The 17,313-nt window shown below is 36.8% G+C and overlaps 1 protein-coding gene across 2 annotated transcripts in view; it reads left to right on the top strand.

The window, feature by feature from the left end:
• The first annotated feature begins 537 nt into the window (after positions 1-537).
• The window catches only part of snx22 (sorting nexin 22), a 17,999-nt gene continuing 1,223 nt past the window's right edge, over positions 538-17,313 (top strand). Inside the window, 2 exon segments of one of the 2 annotated variants that reach the window (NM_001045374.2) lie at positions 538-698; positions 13,998-14,186. In NM_001045374.2, the coding sequence (NP_001038839.2) occupies positions 609-698; positions 13,998-14,186 (279 nt within the window). In that variant the 5' untranslated portion in view covers positions 538-608. 2 annotated transcript variants of the gene reach the window in all.

Here is a 17,313-nt window from a genome sequence, read left to right as displayed (position 1 = left end):
GAAAATGAATGAATATTACATTAACAACATTCCATGAACATTTTATATTTCTTTGTTGTTTGTTTTTGCATCTTTGGGGGATCGGCCTTCCTTCCTTCATTTATTCATTTATTAATTTATTCATATTTTACTTCACTTAAAATCATAGTTTTCATTGTGATTCTCCTCATAGCGGTTTAGTTTATGACTGAAAACTTAAAAAAAAAAAAAAACTTTTTAATGACTATGAATGGGAAAATCTAAAATTATACATGAATATTTTAATGTCACAGCGCTTGACGCATCGTGATTCGCTAGCAGAATTGAGGGCGGGGCATTCAATGACGACTTATTTACAAAAAATCGGACAAATTAATTATTTAATGCATTAAACCGTCTTTAACAATGTTCATAAACCCTAATCAGCGTGTCGTTCTGAATGAATGGCTTTATTTATTACCCTCAGCTGTGTGTGTGCGTGCGTATGCGTGCTCGCGCGTGTGGTGTGGTGTTTGGAAAGGGAGGAGCTCTGGAGATCCATCCACGCTGGATTGTTCGTCAGAGAGCATTCACAACACTCTTAGTCGAGCTGAGCTTCAGTCTAGTTTGTGTGTGTGTGTGTGTTTGAGATGTTGGACCATCAGTGTGTGTCTCCTGTCATCGAGGTCTTCATTCCGTCTCTCATGAGGGAAGTGGACGAGACGGGAAAGTTGCGCAAAGTAAGTCAGACAGAAACTCTTTATGTTTGTAGTTCCCTAAACCGGTGTATTATTGACCGCGAACGTGAGTTTGACATTTTTCAGCACGTGATTTTGTGATTGTCATTAATCTTTATGAAGCTGAAAGTTCATTTATTCGAATTTCGTTTGGCTTCATTTAAGTATAGGCAAAACTTTTTGAGGTAAAGTTGGTTTTATATTCACACATTCGAGCTTTCCCATTTATGATATAACTTTACAAACGTTTTTTTATATAGTGAACTCAAATTAGTAGCTAGTGACGATCAAAGTAGCCTACAACATTGTTGACAGCCAAATAAATAGAGCTAATGTTGTTTTCAAGTCAAACTTGCATGTGATTTCAGACATTCAAAGTACCATGGTAAACAATATTGGAAGCAAGTTGTCACTGAATAAATGTGCAAATATAAAAACCGCTTTACCTCAATTAAACATACCATGGTAAATACAGCTGCAGCCAAACTCCCATTCAGCCACTGTTATTACTTAAATCAACTATGTTACACTACATTATATCATTCACCTTTTTCTGTTTTGTACTGTACGTTTTTTGTCTTTTAGATTGTCTTCATGCTAAAAAAATAGGTGTAATTTTCCCTCATAAATCACAATGTATAAAGCAGAATTATAATAATCTAAATGTGAAAATTGGAAGTGGATGAGATGAAACAGTGAACTCAAATTAGTAGCCAATGACTATCAAAATAGCCTACAGCACTGTTCACAGCCAAATAAATAGAGCAGCTAATGTTGTTTTCAAGTCATACTTGCATGTGATTTCAGACCGAATATTCAAAGCACAATATATTGGGAACGTGTCACAAGTTGTAAATGAAAGAATGTGCAAATATAAAATAAACTTTACCTCAATTAAACTTACTATGGTAAATATAAGTGCGCCATCTCCCATTCAGCTGTTATTTACCTCAGTGAAGTATAATAAATAATTACAAGATATTGTTCAGTTTTGTGTTTGGTACTGTAAAGTTTTTTTCTATTTTAAATTGTCTTCGTGCTGAAAAAAATTGGTATAACGTTCACTCAGAAATCACAATTCATAAAACACAAATATAAATCTAAACGTAAAATTGGAAGTGGATACGATCAAATAGTGAACTCAAATTAGTAGCTAGTGACTATCAAAGTAGCCTACAACATTGTTCCCAGCCAAATAAATTGAGCTTATGTTGTTTTCAAGTCATACTTACATGTGATTTCAGACCGAATATTCAAAGTACCATGGTAAACAATATAGGGAGTGAGTTGAGCTTGTCACTGAATTAATGTGCAAATATAAAACCAGCTTTACCTCACTTAAAGATACCATGGTAAATATAGCTGCAGCCAAACTCCCATTCAGCCACTGTTATTACTTAAATTAACTATGTTACACTACATTATATCATTCACCTTTTTCTGTTTGGTACTGTACATTTTTTTGTCTTTTAGATTATGTCTTCATGCTGAAAAAATAGGTGTAATTTTCCCTCAGAAATCACAATTTATAAAGCACAAATAAAAATGTGCACATGAGAATTGGAAGTGGATGCGATGAAACAGTGAACTCAAATCAGTAGCTAATGATTGTCAAAGTAGCCTCCAACATTGTTCACAGCCAAATAAATTGAGCTAATGTTGTTTTCAAGTCATACTTGCATGTGATTTCAGACCGAATATTCAAAGTACCATGGTAAACAATATAGGGAGTGAGTTGAGCTTGTCACTGAATTAATGTGCAAATATAAAACCCACTTTACCTCACTTAAAGATACCATGGTGAATACATGTGCAGCCGAACTTCCATTCAGCTGTTATTTACCAAAACAAAAGTGTGCTTACTCCGTTGGCTAGTTATGAAGGCCCGGTCAGATCACAAGATTTCGGTATGATTTCCTTGACGTAAGGTGATGTGGGGAGTCATACATGACAAATGTACATCGTGACATAAGATTCAATCGTTTATTCTCATGTTATGTGGCATAATTCACGACAACTGATACCTTGTCTGCGATGCCTCACGATAATGTCGCAGAAAATCTAGCATGTTTAATTTTCTGAAGCGTAGTAGAGGATTGGTTTTGAAGATGTTATTGGTTATTTTTGTTTACATACTGTATATATACATTTATATTGCAGCCTCCTGTGATTAACTAACCGCAACCGCAACGTATCAAATTGCGATTCGATTTTGAGTATTTGCACAGCCCTAATGGTTTACACACACAGCATTGTTGATTTACAAAAAAGATCAAACATAATCCTGTTGCACTACTACACTTGATTTTGGTTTTATTGTAAAAAAAAAAAAAAAGAAAGAAAACGTGTCAAATGAGAATCTGAAATATTTTATGGCATACTTCAAATAATAAAGATGATTTAGTATTCAAAAATGTATTATTTTGATTATATTCTTACACTTCACATTTTCAGATTTTTTTTAATTTTATGTGTATTAATTCCATTACTTTTACCAAAAAACGACATATCCACCACTTGGTAGAGGTTGATATTTTAGAAATTATGGGATGTGTTGGAAAAAAAGCCTCGAGTGTGTTAAATAGCGACATTAAGAGTTAAAAAAAATGCAATCCAAAACATTTTTTTCTTGGTGGGACAGTTAAAGGGTTAAGTAAACATTGGTTATTTTTTTAACCCAGCTGCTGGTTTTGTCTACATTTGACCCAGAGTTGGGTTACAACAACCCAGCATTTCTTTTTAGGTTGTAGCAAGGAATGCAAACAAATAAAAACCTTGCTGGTATGACTGTTTGTACTTCTGCATCTTTATAACAGTGTAGAAATATAATATGCAAGCGGACTTTAGCAACATTATTGCACTAGATAACTTACATGACCTTCTGCATGCGGATGGATACTTTTGTGTGCGCTTTTATTTTTAGTATGTTGAAAGAAAACATTGTTAGAGGTTTTGTTTGCATTGCAGCGGTGTATTTTTTTAAGAAGCCAAAATTTGGAACAACACAAGCCTTAATTATGTTGGAGTACTACACTACTTGACAAGTCTCGTCACCTATACAAGTTTTAGCAACAAATAATAATTTGACTTCTAGTTGATCATTTGGTATCAGAAGTGGCTTATATGAAAGGCAAAGGCCTCTAGATTACGCTTATTTTACTAAAATAAAATATGATCATGCCTTGATTATTAATTGTTTAATTAGAACAGTACGGTCTTTTCATTTAACAGAAGTAATGTCCAGTATAGAATATAAAGTCAGGAATGAATATTGTGTCTGACTTCATCATGAGCTTGGAGGACTGCATCCATACATCTCTGCAGTGGCTCAAATAACTTATTAATAAACTCATCTGGAATGGCAAAGAAAGCGTTCTTGCAGCCCAGAGTTCATCAAGATTCTTTGGATTCATCTTCAATCCCTCCTATCTTCATCTTACCCCAGACATGCTTAATAATGTTCATGTCTGGTAACTGGGCTGGCCAATCCTGCAGCAGCTTGACCTTCTTTGCTTTCAGGAACTTTGATGTGGAGGCTGAAGTATGAGCAGGAGCGCTATCCTGCTGAAGAATCAGCCCTCTCCTGTGGTTTGTAATGTAATGGGCAGCACAAATGTCTTGATCCACTCTGCAGATCTCTTGCACGCCCCGATACTGAATGTAACACCAAACCATGATTTTTTCCTTCACCAAACTTGACTGATTTCTAGGAGAATCTTGGCTCTATGCTGGTCTTCTGCAGTATTTGTGATGATCAGGATGCAGTTCAACAGATGATTCATCAGAAAAATCGACCTTCTGCCACTTTTCCAAATGATCAAAAAGAAGTCAAGTTACTATTTGTTGCTCTTCCAACTGTGATTGACGACAAGACTTTTGTCATGTAGTGTATAAAAGAAGCCAAACGTCTTTTTAAAAACAGTGTTAACAAGTTACTTGCGCACATCCCTTAAAAGTGTGTCTTCACTTTTTATAATGCCTGAGGAAAAATTATGAAACAGAGACCGATCTGCTGTCGTCACTTACAGGAATGAATGGAGCAGGAATAGGACAGAACATGTCAGACGCATTGTGTTTTAAGGACATCTCGACTGATTTAAACAAGGGATCTGAGTGTTTTTACCTTTAGTTCTGGATGATCTGAGGGTTTTACAGCATTTGTAGTGCTGTGAGATCTCTGTAAATAGTAGAAGCAGTGTGTTGTGAGTCCAGCTGCTTGCAGAACTGCAGAAGCCAAGAGTGAAGGAAAGAGAGAGGCTGTGCTTTCACAACACTTCAAAGATGTCCTGTGTGTCCTCTAGTTAACGTTATGCAGATATTACTTAATAGGATAATGAAATGGAAGCTTATTTACTTTATGAATTAATAATTATCATTCATTTATTTTTCTTCGGCTGAGTCCCTTTGTTTATCAGGGGTTGCCACAGCAGAATGAACCATTAACTATTCCAGTATATGTTTTACACAGCGGATGCCCTTCAGGATGCAAACTCCGGCCCCTGTTAAAGTCGCTCAATCAGACTGAAACCCCCATGCACAGCTCTATTTCTGATGATACACTATAAATATATAGGCAAATAAACATATTTTTGGAAATGGTGGGAGTGAAATGGGCACATTCTAGTTCTGGAGCCTCATACAAATTTGTTGAATTAATACTAAAACATTGCGTACGCACAAAGCTGTAAATGTGCGTACGCAACAAAAAATGTAGATGTATGAAACACTGCGTACGCCGAATCCCATGCATCTTCTCTTTGTACATCTCAATGAACGTGAAACTGAGCGCACGTGCACGAGCGCAAAACCCCTCCCAGCCTCCTCCCCCGTATGAATATGCTAATGACTCTACTTTGGCAAAACCCAACGAAAAAGCAATGTTAAAAGCAAGCAAAAAGATAAACTCTGAACAGAGTGTGAATTGGAGGTGCTGCTTTCGGAGGTAGACCGGAGAAAAGGGGTGTTATTTGCAAGTTTGTCCTCCGGAATTAATAACAAAAAGTGGATTAAAAAAGAAATAGTGCGATGTAAAGGTGTAAAATTTTGTAGTGTCTTTAGCAGTGTGATTGGCGTAGCTCGTAAAGCACATGGCAACATGTTGTGACACGTTCGAGCATGAACTCTGTTCAAATCCAGCGCTGATGAACTCTCCCCCCCCCCCCCCCCTACATATCAGATTTTTGTCCACTCTTCATCACGAGGAAGACAAATAGGAATCATTAATAAGTGTGTGCATCATATTTTAGTTGCACATTTATTAAATGCAAGTGTTTCTGATTCACGAATGCAAGATCGCTCCGATTACATTAAAAAAAAGACAACGACCGCTGCAAGTTGCGCTTTAATGTTTGGCTGGTCTACTGCATGGTGTGGAAACCTTATATACCTTCTAGAAATGCGGATGGTCCCGTCCCACACAGCTGCCATTGCACAGCTCCAAGGTACTTTGTAGTGTGCAATTTAACACAACTGCCTCTAGGAGTCGCCAATGGAAATAAAACAAACAAACACAAGAGGACCAGCGCACATTCCCACGTTCGTTTCATTGTTAGTAAATCCAAACGTGAGTGTGAAACCTGGCGTATGCAAAGTTTAAGTGCGTACGCAGCGTTGATACAAAGTGCTTTTCTAATACATCTGTGTCTCCCATAGACACGGATACTACTCCTGACAGTAAAGTGTCGCCCACAATTGAGGCAACTCTCTCCTCAAAGGGTGTTAGTTCAGCATCCCCTGGTCCACACTTTGACGGTGCGCCGCTGTTCTCCTTTTAACCTGCATCTTTACATTGGACTCACAGTGCGATGTTCAGACCCCACTGTGTTAACCACGTCAGCTTAACTCTCCCACTCTATTTTCTTCTTTTGTTATTAATTTCGGAGGACAAACTTGCAAATAACACAGTTTTTTTTTCTGGTCTACCTCTGATAGGAGCACCTCCAATTCACATTCTGTGAACTTTCTCTTGCTTGCTTTTGCCATTGCTTTTTCATTTGGTTTTGCCAAAGTGGAGTCATTAGCATATTTATTCGGGGGGGAGGCAGGGAGGGGTTTTGCGCTCGTGCACGTGAGCTCAGTTTCACGTTCATTCGGATGTACAAAGAGAATATGCGTGGGATTCCGTGTTTCTGATTTTTTTACTGTGTACGCACATTTACAGCTTTGTCCGTATGCAATGTTTTAGTATTAATTCAACGCCAGTCTTTGTACATGAGGCCCCAGAACTAGAATGTGCCCATTTCACTCCCACCATTCCCAAAAATATGTTTATTTGCTTATATATTTATAGTTTACCATCAGAAATAGAGCTGTGCATGGGGGTTTCAGTCTGATTGAGCGACTTTAACAGGGGCAGCTGTATGTGTGTGTTGCTAAAAGTAGAAGAGTTAAATCACAGCTGAATCACAACCACACCACAACATGCTGATGTCAGTCAAACACACACACACACGCAGGCACGCACGCACGCACACACCTGTCAGACTCAACAGGCCATGAAAACATCTCCCAACACAGAGAACTGCAGAAGTACAGAAGAATAGAGGTAGCAGGTCACAGCCGATTCATATGAGTATTACTGTACTAGAGATGAATAGAGTGGTCTGTATGCGAACTCTTCATCCTAGCGGAAATATCCTGATCTGAACATCAGCAACAATAAGAGCTCTATCAGAGCGAGAAACCGGCTTTAATTTGAGTCCTCATGACCCCCGAGATCACAATCTGCTGGCCAAAACAGACTCGTGTCTCTGTTGAGCAGGAATGCTCCGCGCTAACTCACTTCACCCTGAACGCCCTGCAAAAACACAAACCCAGACGTTATATGGACTGGAAATGTACAGCTAACTGTGTCGAATTCAGATTTAAAGAGATGGATAGATAGATAGATAGATATATAGATAGATAGACAGACAGACAGACAGACAGACAAATAAAGATAGATAGATAGATAGATAGATAGATAGATAGATAGATAGATAGATAGACAGACAGACAGACAGACAGACAGACAGACAGACAGACAGACAGACAGACAGACAGACAGATAAAGATGGATGGATGGATGACACTTAACACAATGTGAGTGTTTATATTTTGGTTGCTTTTGTCTTTTAATAAAATTATAGTGAATTAGATTCAATATATATTTTATACATAATGGACACTAACTTTTATCAATTTTGTATTTTTAAAGGTATATATGTATGTGGATTTGTTTAAATGAATTGTTATTGAGGTTGTAGCTTTGGACGTGGAACAGAAAATAATTTTCAGAAATGTTCATTGCAAAGTTTAGTTTTTTACTTAAAATAAATATTTATTTACAGTATATTTTAAATATATATTTTATTATTTATCTACATAAAACATTTATTAATATTTTGCAGAAAAGAAATCTTGAAGGGTCACGAAACACCAAAACACATTTTTTGAGCTGTTGACAGTCGTATATGTGTCCCACACTGCTAAAGACACTATTAGGACACCTATATTTCACTAAAAAGTGTAAATTGGTTGTTTTTGCGTTATTTCAAGCAAATTCGTACTTCCTGTTTGAAACGAATTTTTGAAGCTGCGTCACGGTCATGACATAATAGCGTTGTATTCCAGCGTGCAGACTGGACGCCTGTGCCAGAGTGAGTCTTATTATGTCTTACAGTGTGTTGCATTAATGCATGAGTAAGGCTTGGGTCAAACCAATCAGCGCGCTCTATTGTGCAACTTCATTAATATTCATTATTGTCACCGTGTTTACACCACAAAGACGCCACGTTGTGTTGGCAAAACAAGCGTGAAGTGTTGCTTTTATAGTTTTTGTTGCTGTTAAGTTTCGTTTTCATTTTCTCTCTGTGAGAGCTTATCTGGATCACGTGTGGATTAACAGTGTACGCGACGCGCGACAAAAATAACTTACGTGTCTAAGGAGGATTATTGTTTACCTGAGAGCTGTTCTCATCTGCAAACGCTGAAATCTGGATTTGCTTGTAGTCTTCTCTTCATAAAGACGCGGCTCTAGTTGCTGGTGATTGTCCTGTCTCTACAGATTTGGTAAGTGAGCGACCAGTGCTCTTTGTTTATTCAGTTTGTTCGTATCGAATTAAGTTAACTATTGCACTGAGTGCAGAAATGTTAGCACCGCATTTTGTGACCGGAATAACACACGCGGCTTTGTGACACTACCTGCCGTGTGCATCTAAGTTTCCGGGAAATGCAGAGTTTTTTTTTTTCTCTTATTCGCTGTGATGTATCAAACATTGCATGAAAAATACACGCTTGCAGCAGTTCCTCGAATCAAATATCTCGTTTGTCGCGAGAGGCATGAATGAATTCCCTGAATGAAAGAGCCAAACTGCAGTTAAAGTCCAACATTTAATAATTTGGCAAATAATTCGACTACAGATGTCCATGTAGGTTAACACCATCAATTTCTCCTGTCTGTGTGGGTGTGTATTTTGACTCTGAAACTCGCGCGTGCACAAATAGACACTCCCACACCATCCCACTTTAGTTCCTCCGACACTCCCCCCTAAACAGAGCTGGACACGCCCACTTTTCTGACTTTTTCCAAAATAGAGGTGTGAAAACACCCTGCTGAAACGAGGGGGTTTCATGGCCCTTTAAAATACATTTTATGTTTTAAAATGATATATATATATATAGACTCACTGGCCACCTTACTATCGATGCAATCAATGCCACGAAGGATTAAAGCAGTACCGGTCCAACCCAGTACTGCTTTAATCCTTCATGGCATAGATTCAAGAAGGTACTGGAAATATTCCTCAGAGATTTTGCTCCATATTGACATGATAGCATCACGCATTTGCTGCAGATTTGTCGGCTGCACATCCATGATGCGAGTCTCCCGTTCCACCACATCCCAAAGGTGCTCTATCGGATTGAAATCAGGTGACTGTGGAGGCCATTTGAGTACAGTGAACTCATTGTCATGTTCAAGAAACCAGTCTGAGATGATTTGCGCTTTGACATAGGTAGGCTGTAGCGTTGATACGATGCTCAGTTGGTTCTAATGAGCCAAAAGTGTGCCAAGATACTCATCTACCGAGCTGCCCACCCACATTTTATATTTCTTTTATTTAAATGAATTTTTTTTATTAATTTACAGAGCACTTGTAAATTCACAGTCTTACTGGCAATCAAAATTGGTAAAATTTATTAATTCATTTATTTTCCTTCGGCTCAGTCCCTTATTTATCAGGGGTCGCCACAGCGCAATGAACCGCCAACTATTCCGGCAAATGTTTTACACAGTGAATGCCCTTCCAGCCACAACTCAGTACTGGGAAACACCCATACACTCTCACATTCACACACACTCATACACTACAGCCAATTTAATTCATTCAATTCACCCATAGCGCATGTCTTTGGACTTGTGGGGGAAACTGGAGAATGCAGAGGAAACCCACACCAACCACATGGAGAACATGCAAACTCCTCACAGAAATGCCAACTGGCCCAGCCGGGACTCAAACCTGTGACCTTCTTGCTGTTGTGGCTGGAGGGGCATCCGCTGTGTAAAACGGACGCTGGATAACCTTGCAGTAGTGTGTGTGTGTGTGTTTAGGCCACAGTGTGTAAGGAGATCTGAGAATGAACAGTTTCCCGTATTCCGCCCATAACAAAAGAACACAGAACATTCAGTTCCACCAAACGTTTCCCCGCTGTGAGCTCCGGCTTTCACTTCTCAAAGCCTCAAATATTTCTCCGGCTAAAAATGTTTGTTTCTCAAGCGTGTTTTAACAAGTCGTGCTAAAGCAACTGTGTTCAGCACAGTAAATAACTCTACTGCGGAGACTTCAAAACTTAAGAGCCGTTTCATTTTTAATTTAGTTTACTAATGCTCCTCTAAAACTTTAGCATACTCAGGCTGATCTTATATGAAAGTCACTAGGCTATAAACAGGTTTGTGTGAACCACATCCAATTGAACTGTTAAACTTGACAATGATTATTCATTGACAAGTTTAAAAACGTATAAATGACTTACAAATTACAAGCTGTGCATTTACATATAAATACATTAATTATAAATATCAAAATAAATGACAATATAAGTGCACTGTAAAAAATGTACAGTAAATTTTAAAGTAAAGGCGGCACGGTGGCCGTTTTTGCAACTTTTTCCAGTATTAGAGATGTACAGTGTTCAGCATATATGAGTACACCCCTCACTAATCCCTCATTTAAATTGATATTTTCTATAGGATGCTTCACGATATTATATTTGTGCATATTATTAGTCAGTACTGAAATGAAACCTGGAGTTTATCGAACAAAACAACTAATGATAACGGTCCAAAATTAGTACACCCAAATTCATGGGTAATTCTTCAACTACAGATACTTTTATGTCCTTTGATCATATAATCAAGCATATGTATAAATTTGTTCAAATTCCTCTTTCTTTGTCAAACTAATAATAAAACCTACTTTTTAAAAAATTGCTAGCTTTCTGTTATGTTTTTTTTTCATATTATTCAACCTCCTTTTAGGTGTCAAAATCACTGTTTTCACCTTGTTGCACACGCAGAGTTTTAAACTTCAACAATGAAAATAACAATTTTAACTATTATTTATCTGGTATCTATTACTGTATCTTAATTAAGCACTGGTGGAATAATTTAGATATTTTATAGTTATTAATGTGAGGCTATTATTAATATTATTTTTTATACAAATTATAGCTGTCGCACAGTATCAGTGTCATTTCCACCATACCACTAATGTCGCTTCAAAAAGTTTGACTTAAAGATTATTTAGGTGGTTTCTATGAAAATGAATAGTGTCATCTGAAAACATGTTCAAGATGGAGGGAATTTACATTTTAATCTACAACACTTGAAGAAAAATTAAAGTACAGTTGAAGTCAGAATTATTAGACCGCTTGTTTATTTATTCCCCAATTTCAGTTAAATGGAGAGCAGATTTCTTCAACACATTTCTAAACATATTAGTTTTAATAACTCATTTCTAATAATGGATTTATTTTATCTTTGCCATGATGACAGTAAATAATATTTTACTAGATATTTTTCAAGACACTTCTATACAGCTTAAAGTGACATTTAAAGGCTTAACTAGGTTAATTAGGGTAACTAGGCAGGTTAGGGTAATTAAGCAAGTTATTGTATAACGATGGTTTGTTCTGTAGACTATCGAAAAAAATAGCTTAAAGGGGCTAATAATTTTGTCCCTAAAATGGTGTTTAAAAAAATTAAAACTGCTTTTATTCTAGCCAAAATAAAACAAATAAGACTTTCTCCAGAAGAAAAATATTATCAGACATACTGTGAAAATTCCCTTGCTCTGTTAAACATCATTTGGGAAATATTTTAAAAAGAAGAAAAAAATTCGAAGGGGGCTAATAATTCTGACTTCAACTGTATATATGTCTTGATAAGGAAATACATTTATTCTACATCATTTCCAAACATGTTGTACCTTCAAAGATGTTTTTAAAACCAAACAAAATTAGGGTAAATAAGAGTGTTTATGAAAGGCTAGCATCAATTCAAAGCTAATCGGTGAAGCCATCTTTAATTTTTTCACAATAAACTGTTGAAATGTCATTTCCACCACCGTCATTTCCATCACCACACACATTTAAACAAAATATTTTAAAAGTTCTCATCACATTAAAAGTGTATCCGCAATGTATGAGTTCATGCTCTATTTAATATATATTTATTTTCTAATAAGCCTCTAATTAAATTAATATTACATTTTAGAGTGTGACAGGTGTACAATTCAGCACACAACTCATTTATTTCATTGACAAATGTATGATTATTTTATATATATTGTGGAAAGATTGGGTAAACTGGATACAAAAATGATCTTAGACAATGTTTGACTGCCATCATTTATTTCATTTTGAAATAAGCTGTATATTGACATGTGGTGGAATTGACATTTGTTCAGTTCACCATGGAAAAAATGTTTCTCTTTTTATCTAAGTTTGTCCTCTTACAGATCTTAAAACTAGACAAATAGTTTAAACTTATGAGGCTGTTACATTAATTTTACGCTAAGTTTTTTTTACTTAACTTCACAAGGCTAAAAGTGCCCATAGACGAAGAATGGCCCTTATATTAGAGAAAATATTCTCTAATATCTAAGAAATTCAAAAAATCTGAAAAGTATACAATTTTTGTTGATATTTTGTTGTCTGTAGTTTGATTTTCCAATATTTTGCATACATTTAAATGTATTATCTTTCTATTTCTAAATATGTTTGGTGACTAAAATATTATTTTAATAAATTTTTCTGTTGAATAAATCTGTTTTGTTTAAATGGACTAAAATATATGACCTATATTGACTTAGAAATGGATAAAAATATTCATTTAAAAATGGGGTGTACTCTATGGAGGACCAGGAGAGCTTGTTAGAAATCAAATGAAGAATCAAATTATCAATTTAATAATTAAAGCATTAATATATATATATATATATATATATATATATATATATATATATATATATATATATATATATATATATATAAATAAATCACAATTTAAATGAACAAATAAATAGACATATTTAAAAGTGTTTGTTTAAATTTAATAAAACAATGCATTTGAAAATAACTTTTGTGAATATGACCATTTGTAAATGTCCATTTTAAATTATTTATTCATACACATTTTAATGCTTCGATTATTAAATTGATAATTTGCTTCCTCAGTTTATTTGTATCTGGCACTCCTGGTCCTCCATACTCATTTATGTTGAGCACTGGATGTGAAATGCCTCTGATATATGTAGTAAAAACGCTGTTGCTCTTTTCAGGATCTCTGAAGATGGAGGTTTTAGATCCGTCACATTGACATTTCTTTGTGTCCGAGACAATAAAGACCCTGGAAAGTATATACAGAATCTTTGAATGCTTCAGGGTGTGATCTTACCTGAAGAACTGCCACGCCTGTGCTGATTTACCCTGTGTAAACTTATCTTGCGTGACCTATATTAAGACTACACTTTTGACCAGTCACTTTTGATGAGGTAGCTCGCATCTTTGGTGTTTGTAAACAATTTTCAATGGAAATCCATTATCGATCCATTTACAACCTGCTACATAAAAGTAGCCCTGACTTGGCAACACTGGCTCATTTTAAATATCAGCTGGTGCTCTAGAGGGCGCGCTAATGCTCTGCTTTACTAGACGAGCGCTGGCGCCTCCTCCTGGTGGAAAACCTCCACTATACAGTGTTCTCAAAGGAGTATTAAAGTGGTTTACTGTTGGTTTAATGACATGGACTCTCTCGTGTTACAGCTCTTCAGGGTGGAGATTCTCTTCAATGGAAGGAAGCACTTTGTTTTACGGCGACACGGCGAGTTTCAGACGCTTCACAGGAAGGTGAAGAAGATTCTGCGAGTTCCTGATTTCCCCAGCAAGAGAAACCAACATCTGCGAACCAAACCGCTGGAGCAAAGACGACAAGAACTCGAGGACTACATCCAGGTTGACTGTTTTTATTTATTTATTTATTTATTTATTTATTTTTACAAGTTTGTGATGTTAAATTTAGCTCTATTATATATATTTTTTTATAATTTTAGTTCATATCAACGCTGTGATAAACTGTATATTGACTACTGAAGGAGTTTTTAATATATGTAGCGCTAAAAAGTATATTAGTAATCGAAGGGTTTATATTGAGCACACTCCGCATTGTGGGATATATTTTGCACACAGTCTGGTTGGCTTTAACCTTTGCGCATCTGGGTCATATCAAGCATATTTCTGAAAACTTCACTGGTTCACATTTTGTTAATATTTATAAATAGAAAGACAAACATACAGTAAATGGCTGTATGTTTACTGACACTGTCTACATTTTGTTTGTGACCTGAGAAAGTTTTATAGACCACTTCAATATGGCGATATTATTGGCTCTGGGCGGCACAGTGGCGCAGTAGGTAGTGCTGTCGCCTCACTGCAAGAAGGTCGCTGGTTCGAACCTTGGTTTGCATGTTCTCCCTGCGTTCCGGGTGCTCCGGTTTCCCCCAAAGTCCAAAGACATGCGGTACAGGTGAATTGGGTAGGCTAAATTGTCCGTTGTGTGTGTGTGTGGATGTTTCCCAGAGATGGGAAAGGGCATCCGCTGCGTAAAAACGTGCTGGATAAAATGGCGGTTCATTCCGCTCAGGCGACCCCGGATTAATAAAGGGACTAAGCCAACAAGAAAATGAATGAATGAACAGTTCCTCCTTCTCATGAAACTATTCCAGAACTGTAACTAGAGACAACTCATTCATTCATTCATTTTCTTGTCGGCTTAGTCCCATTATTAATCTGGGGTCGCCACAGCGGAATGAACTGCCAACTTCCAGCCGCAACCCATCTCTGGGAAACATCCCCACACACACAATTATACACTACGGACAATTTAGCCTACCCAATTCACCTGTAACATGTCTTCGGACTGTGGGGGAAACCGGAGCACCCGGAGGAAACCCAAATGAATGCAGGGAGAACATGCAAACTCCACACAGAAACGCCAACTGAGACAAGGCTCAGACCAGCGACCCAGCGACCTTCTTGCTGTGAGGCGACAGCACTACCTACTGTGCCACTGCTTCGCCAGAGACAATTCAGTCATAGCTAATGTAAACACAGTTGTCTGTTTGTCAATATGTGGACCATTTAGGATTTCCAGAAGCTATGGAAAGTAAAAATCTAAAATAGGAAACATGTTAGGACCATTATTGTTTACATTCCTCACTGAAATAAAATACAGAAAAATCACACACTAAACACATTTTATGCACACTATACCACAAGAGTATGAGTGTGTGATTGGGATTAATATAATACAATGGAATAAATAGGATGTTTATGTGCTCTCTGTTAACATGAACTTCAGCTCCAGAGTTTTTGAGTCAGTCAGTTGTTTAAAATAAGATTAAATAGTAATTTTATTCAGCGAAAACCTGTTTAAGTGTCAGTAAAGACATTAAAATTGATTCCACCCATAAATAATCCCCAAAACTCTTGTGTTTATCAAAGAGTGCTAAAGTGGGTGGATGGATTTCATGGCTTCTGATGAAATATTAACAGTTTCAACATTAATTCAAGAGTTCACACTTAGCTGATGATTGATTTATAAAGCTTGATTGGCATGCTGTCCTGGGAGAGAGCTCCGAGCTTATAAGATCCTTGAACCTGGGGCTCCCTCCCGTTTGCAGGGGGAGTTTGAGCTCAGGTAGATCTCGAGAACTCCCCTGCTGTTGTAGCTAAATTAGGGATTGCTATGAAGCGATAACGACTTACTATGAGAACATCTATAATGCCGATTTAGATTTAGTCAATTAACTGAAGTCACATGTTTTTGGATGGTTGGAGGAAACCGCAGAAAACCCACGTTAGCACAGGGAGAACATGTAAACGCCACACAGAAACATCCACTGGCTTGGTATTGATAAGAACCAGAAGCGTTCTTGCTGAGCGGCCCAGTTGTTAGCACTGTTGCCTCAGTGTCGGCCATCTAGGAAAGGAGGAGTAGGGGGGGAAGGGGGGATTTTTCAAAACGAAGATGACTGTGGTGTGGAACTTAAGTTATTTATGGATACTTCGGAATCGTCTGATTGGTGAATAATGAATTGGCTAATGCGGTACCAGCCATGATCAATCATAAGCTGGTGATCCTCTCGAAATTAGTTTATAAATACACTTCACTTGGGGCTGCGCGGTGGCGCAGTGAGTAGCACTATCGCCTGTTGCTGGTTCAAGCCTCGACTAGATCAGTTGGCGTATCTGTGCGGAGTTTCCCCCACAGTGGTACAGGTGAATTGGGTTAGCTAAATTGTCCGTAGTGTATGAGTGTTTCCCGGTGATGGGTTGCAGCTGAAAGGGCATTCGCTGCGTAAAACATGCTGGATAAGTTGGCGGTTCATTCCGCTGTGGCGACCCCAGAATAATAAAGGGACTAAGCCGAAAAGAGATTGAATGAATGAATGAATAAACTTCAGCTATAATGATAATTGAAAAAAAATAATTAGGACAATGATTTCTGAAGGATCATGTGATGCTGAAGCCTGGAGTAATGATTCTGGAAAGTAATGATTCAGCTTTGAAGTAACAGTAATAATTTACATTTATTACAAGATTACAAATTACAAGAACATTTATTGTAAAAATAATTATTATTTCACAATATAATAAAGAGACTAAGCCGAAAGGAAATGAATATATTATTGTTTTTACTGCATTTCTAATAATCAAAATGCAGCCTTGGTGAGAATCTTGACAGAAATATTGACCTCAAGCGTAGTATATAATGGATAAATTACTGCAACACATATCAAAGTTTTTTTTAAAATAAGATAAAAATTATCATTTTGATCAGCAAGAATTAAAGAAAAAAAAAAACCAAAATTACAATTGTTATGATGAATGGATTTCATGGTTTCTGACAACTGTTTTTAACATTGATAATATTCATAATAATAATATTCAAAATAATAATAAATGAAGATTTCTGAAGGAGATCATGTGATTAAGACTGGAGTTATGATTCTGAAAATTCAGTTTTGACATCCCAGTAATTAATTATATTTCAAGATATGTTTGAATAGATCCTTTATTT

The sequence above is a fragment of the Danio rerio genome, chromosome 25 (genome assembly GCF_049306965.1).
Source record: "Danio rerio strain Tuebingen ecotype United States chromosome 25, GRCz12tu, whole genome shotgun sequence".
Lineage (NCBI taxonomy): Eukaryota > Metazoa > Chordata > Actinopteri > Cypriniformes > Danionidae > Danio > Danio rerio.
This window is presented reverse-complemented; position numbering and strand designations above follow the sequence as displayed.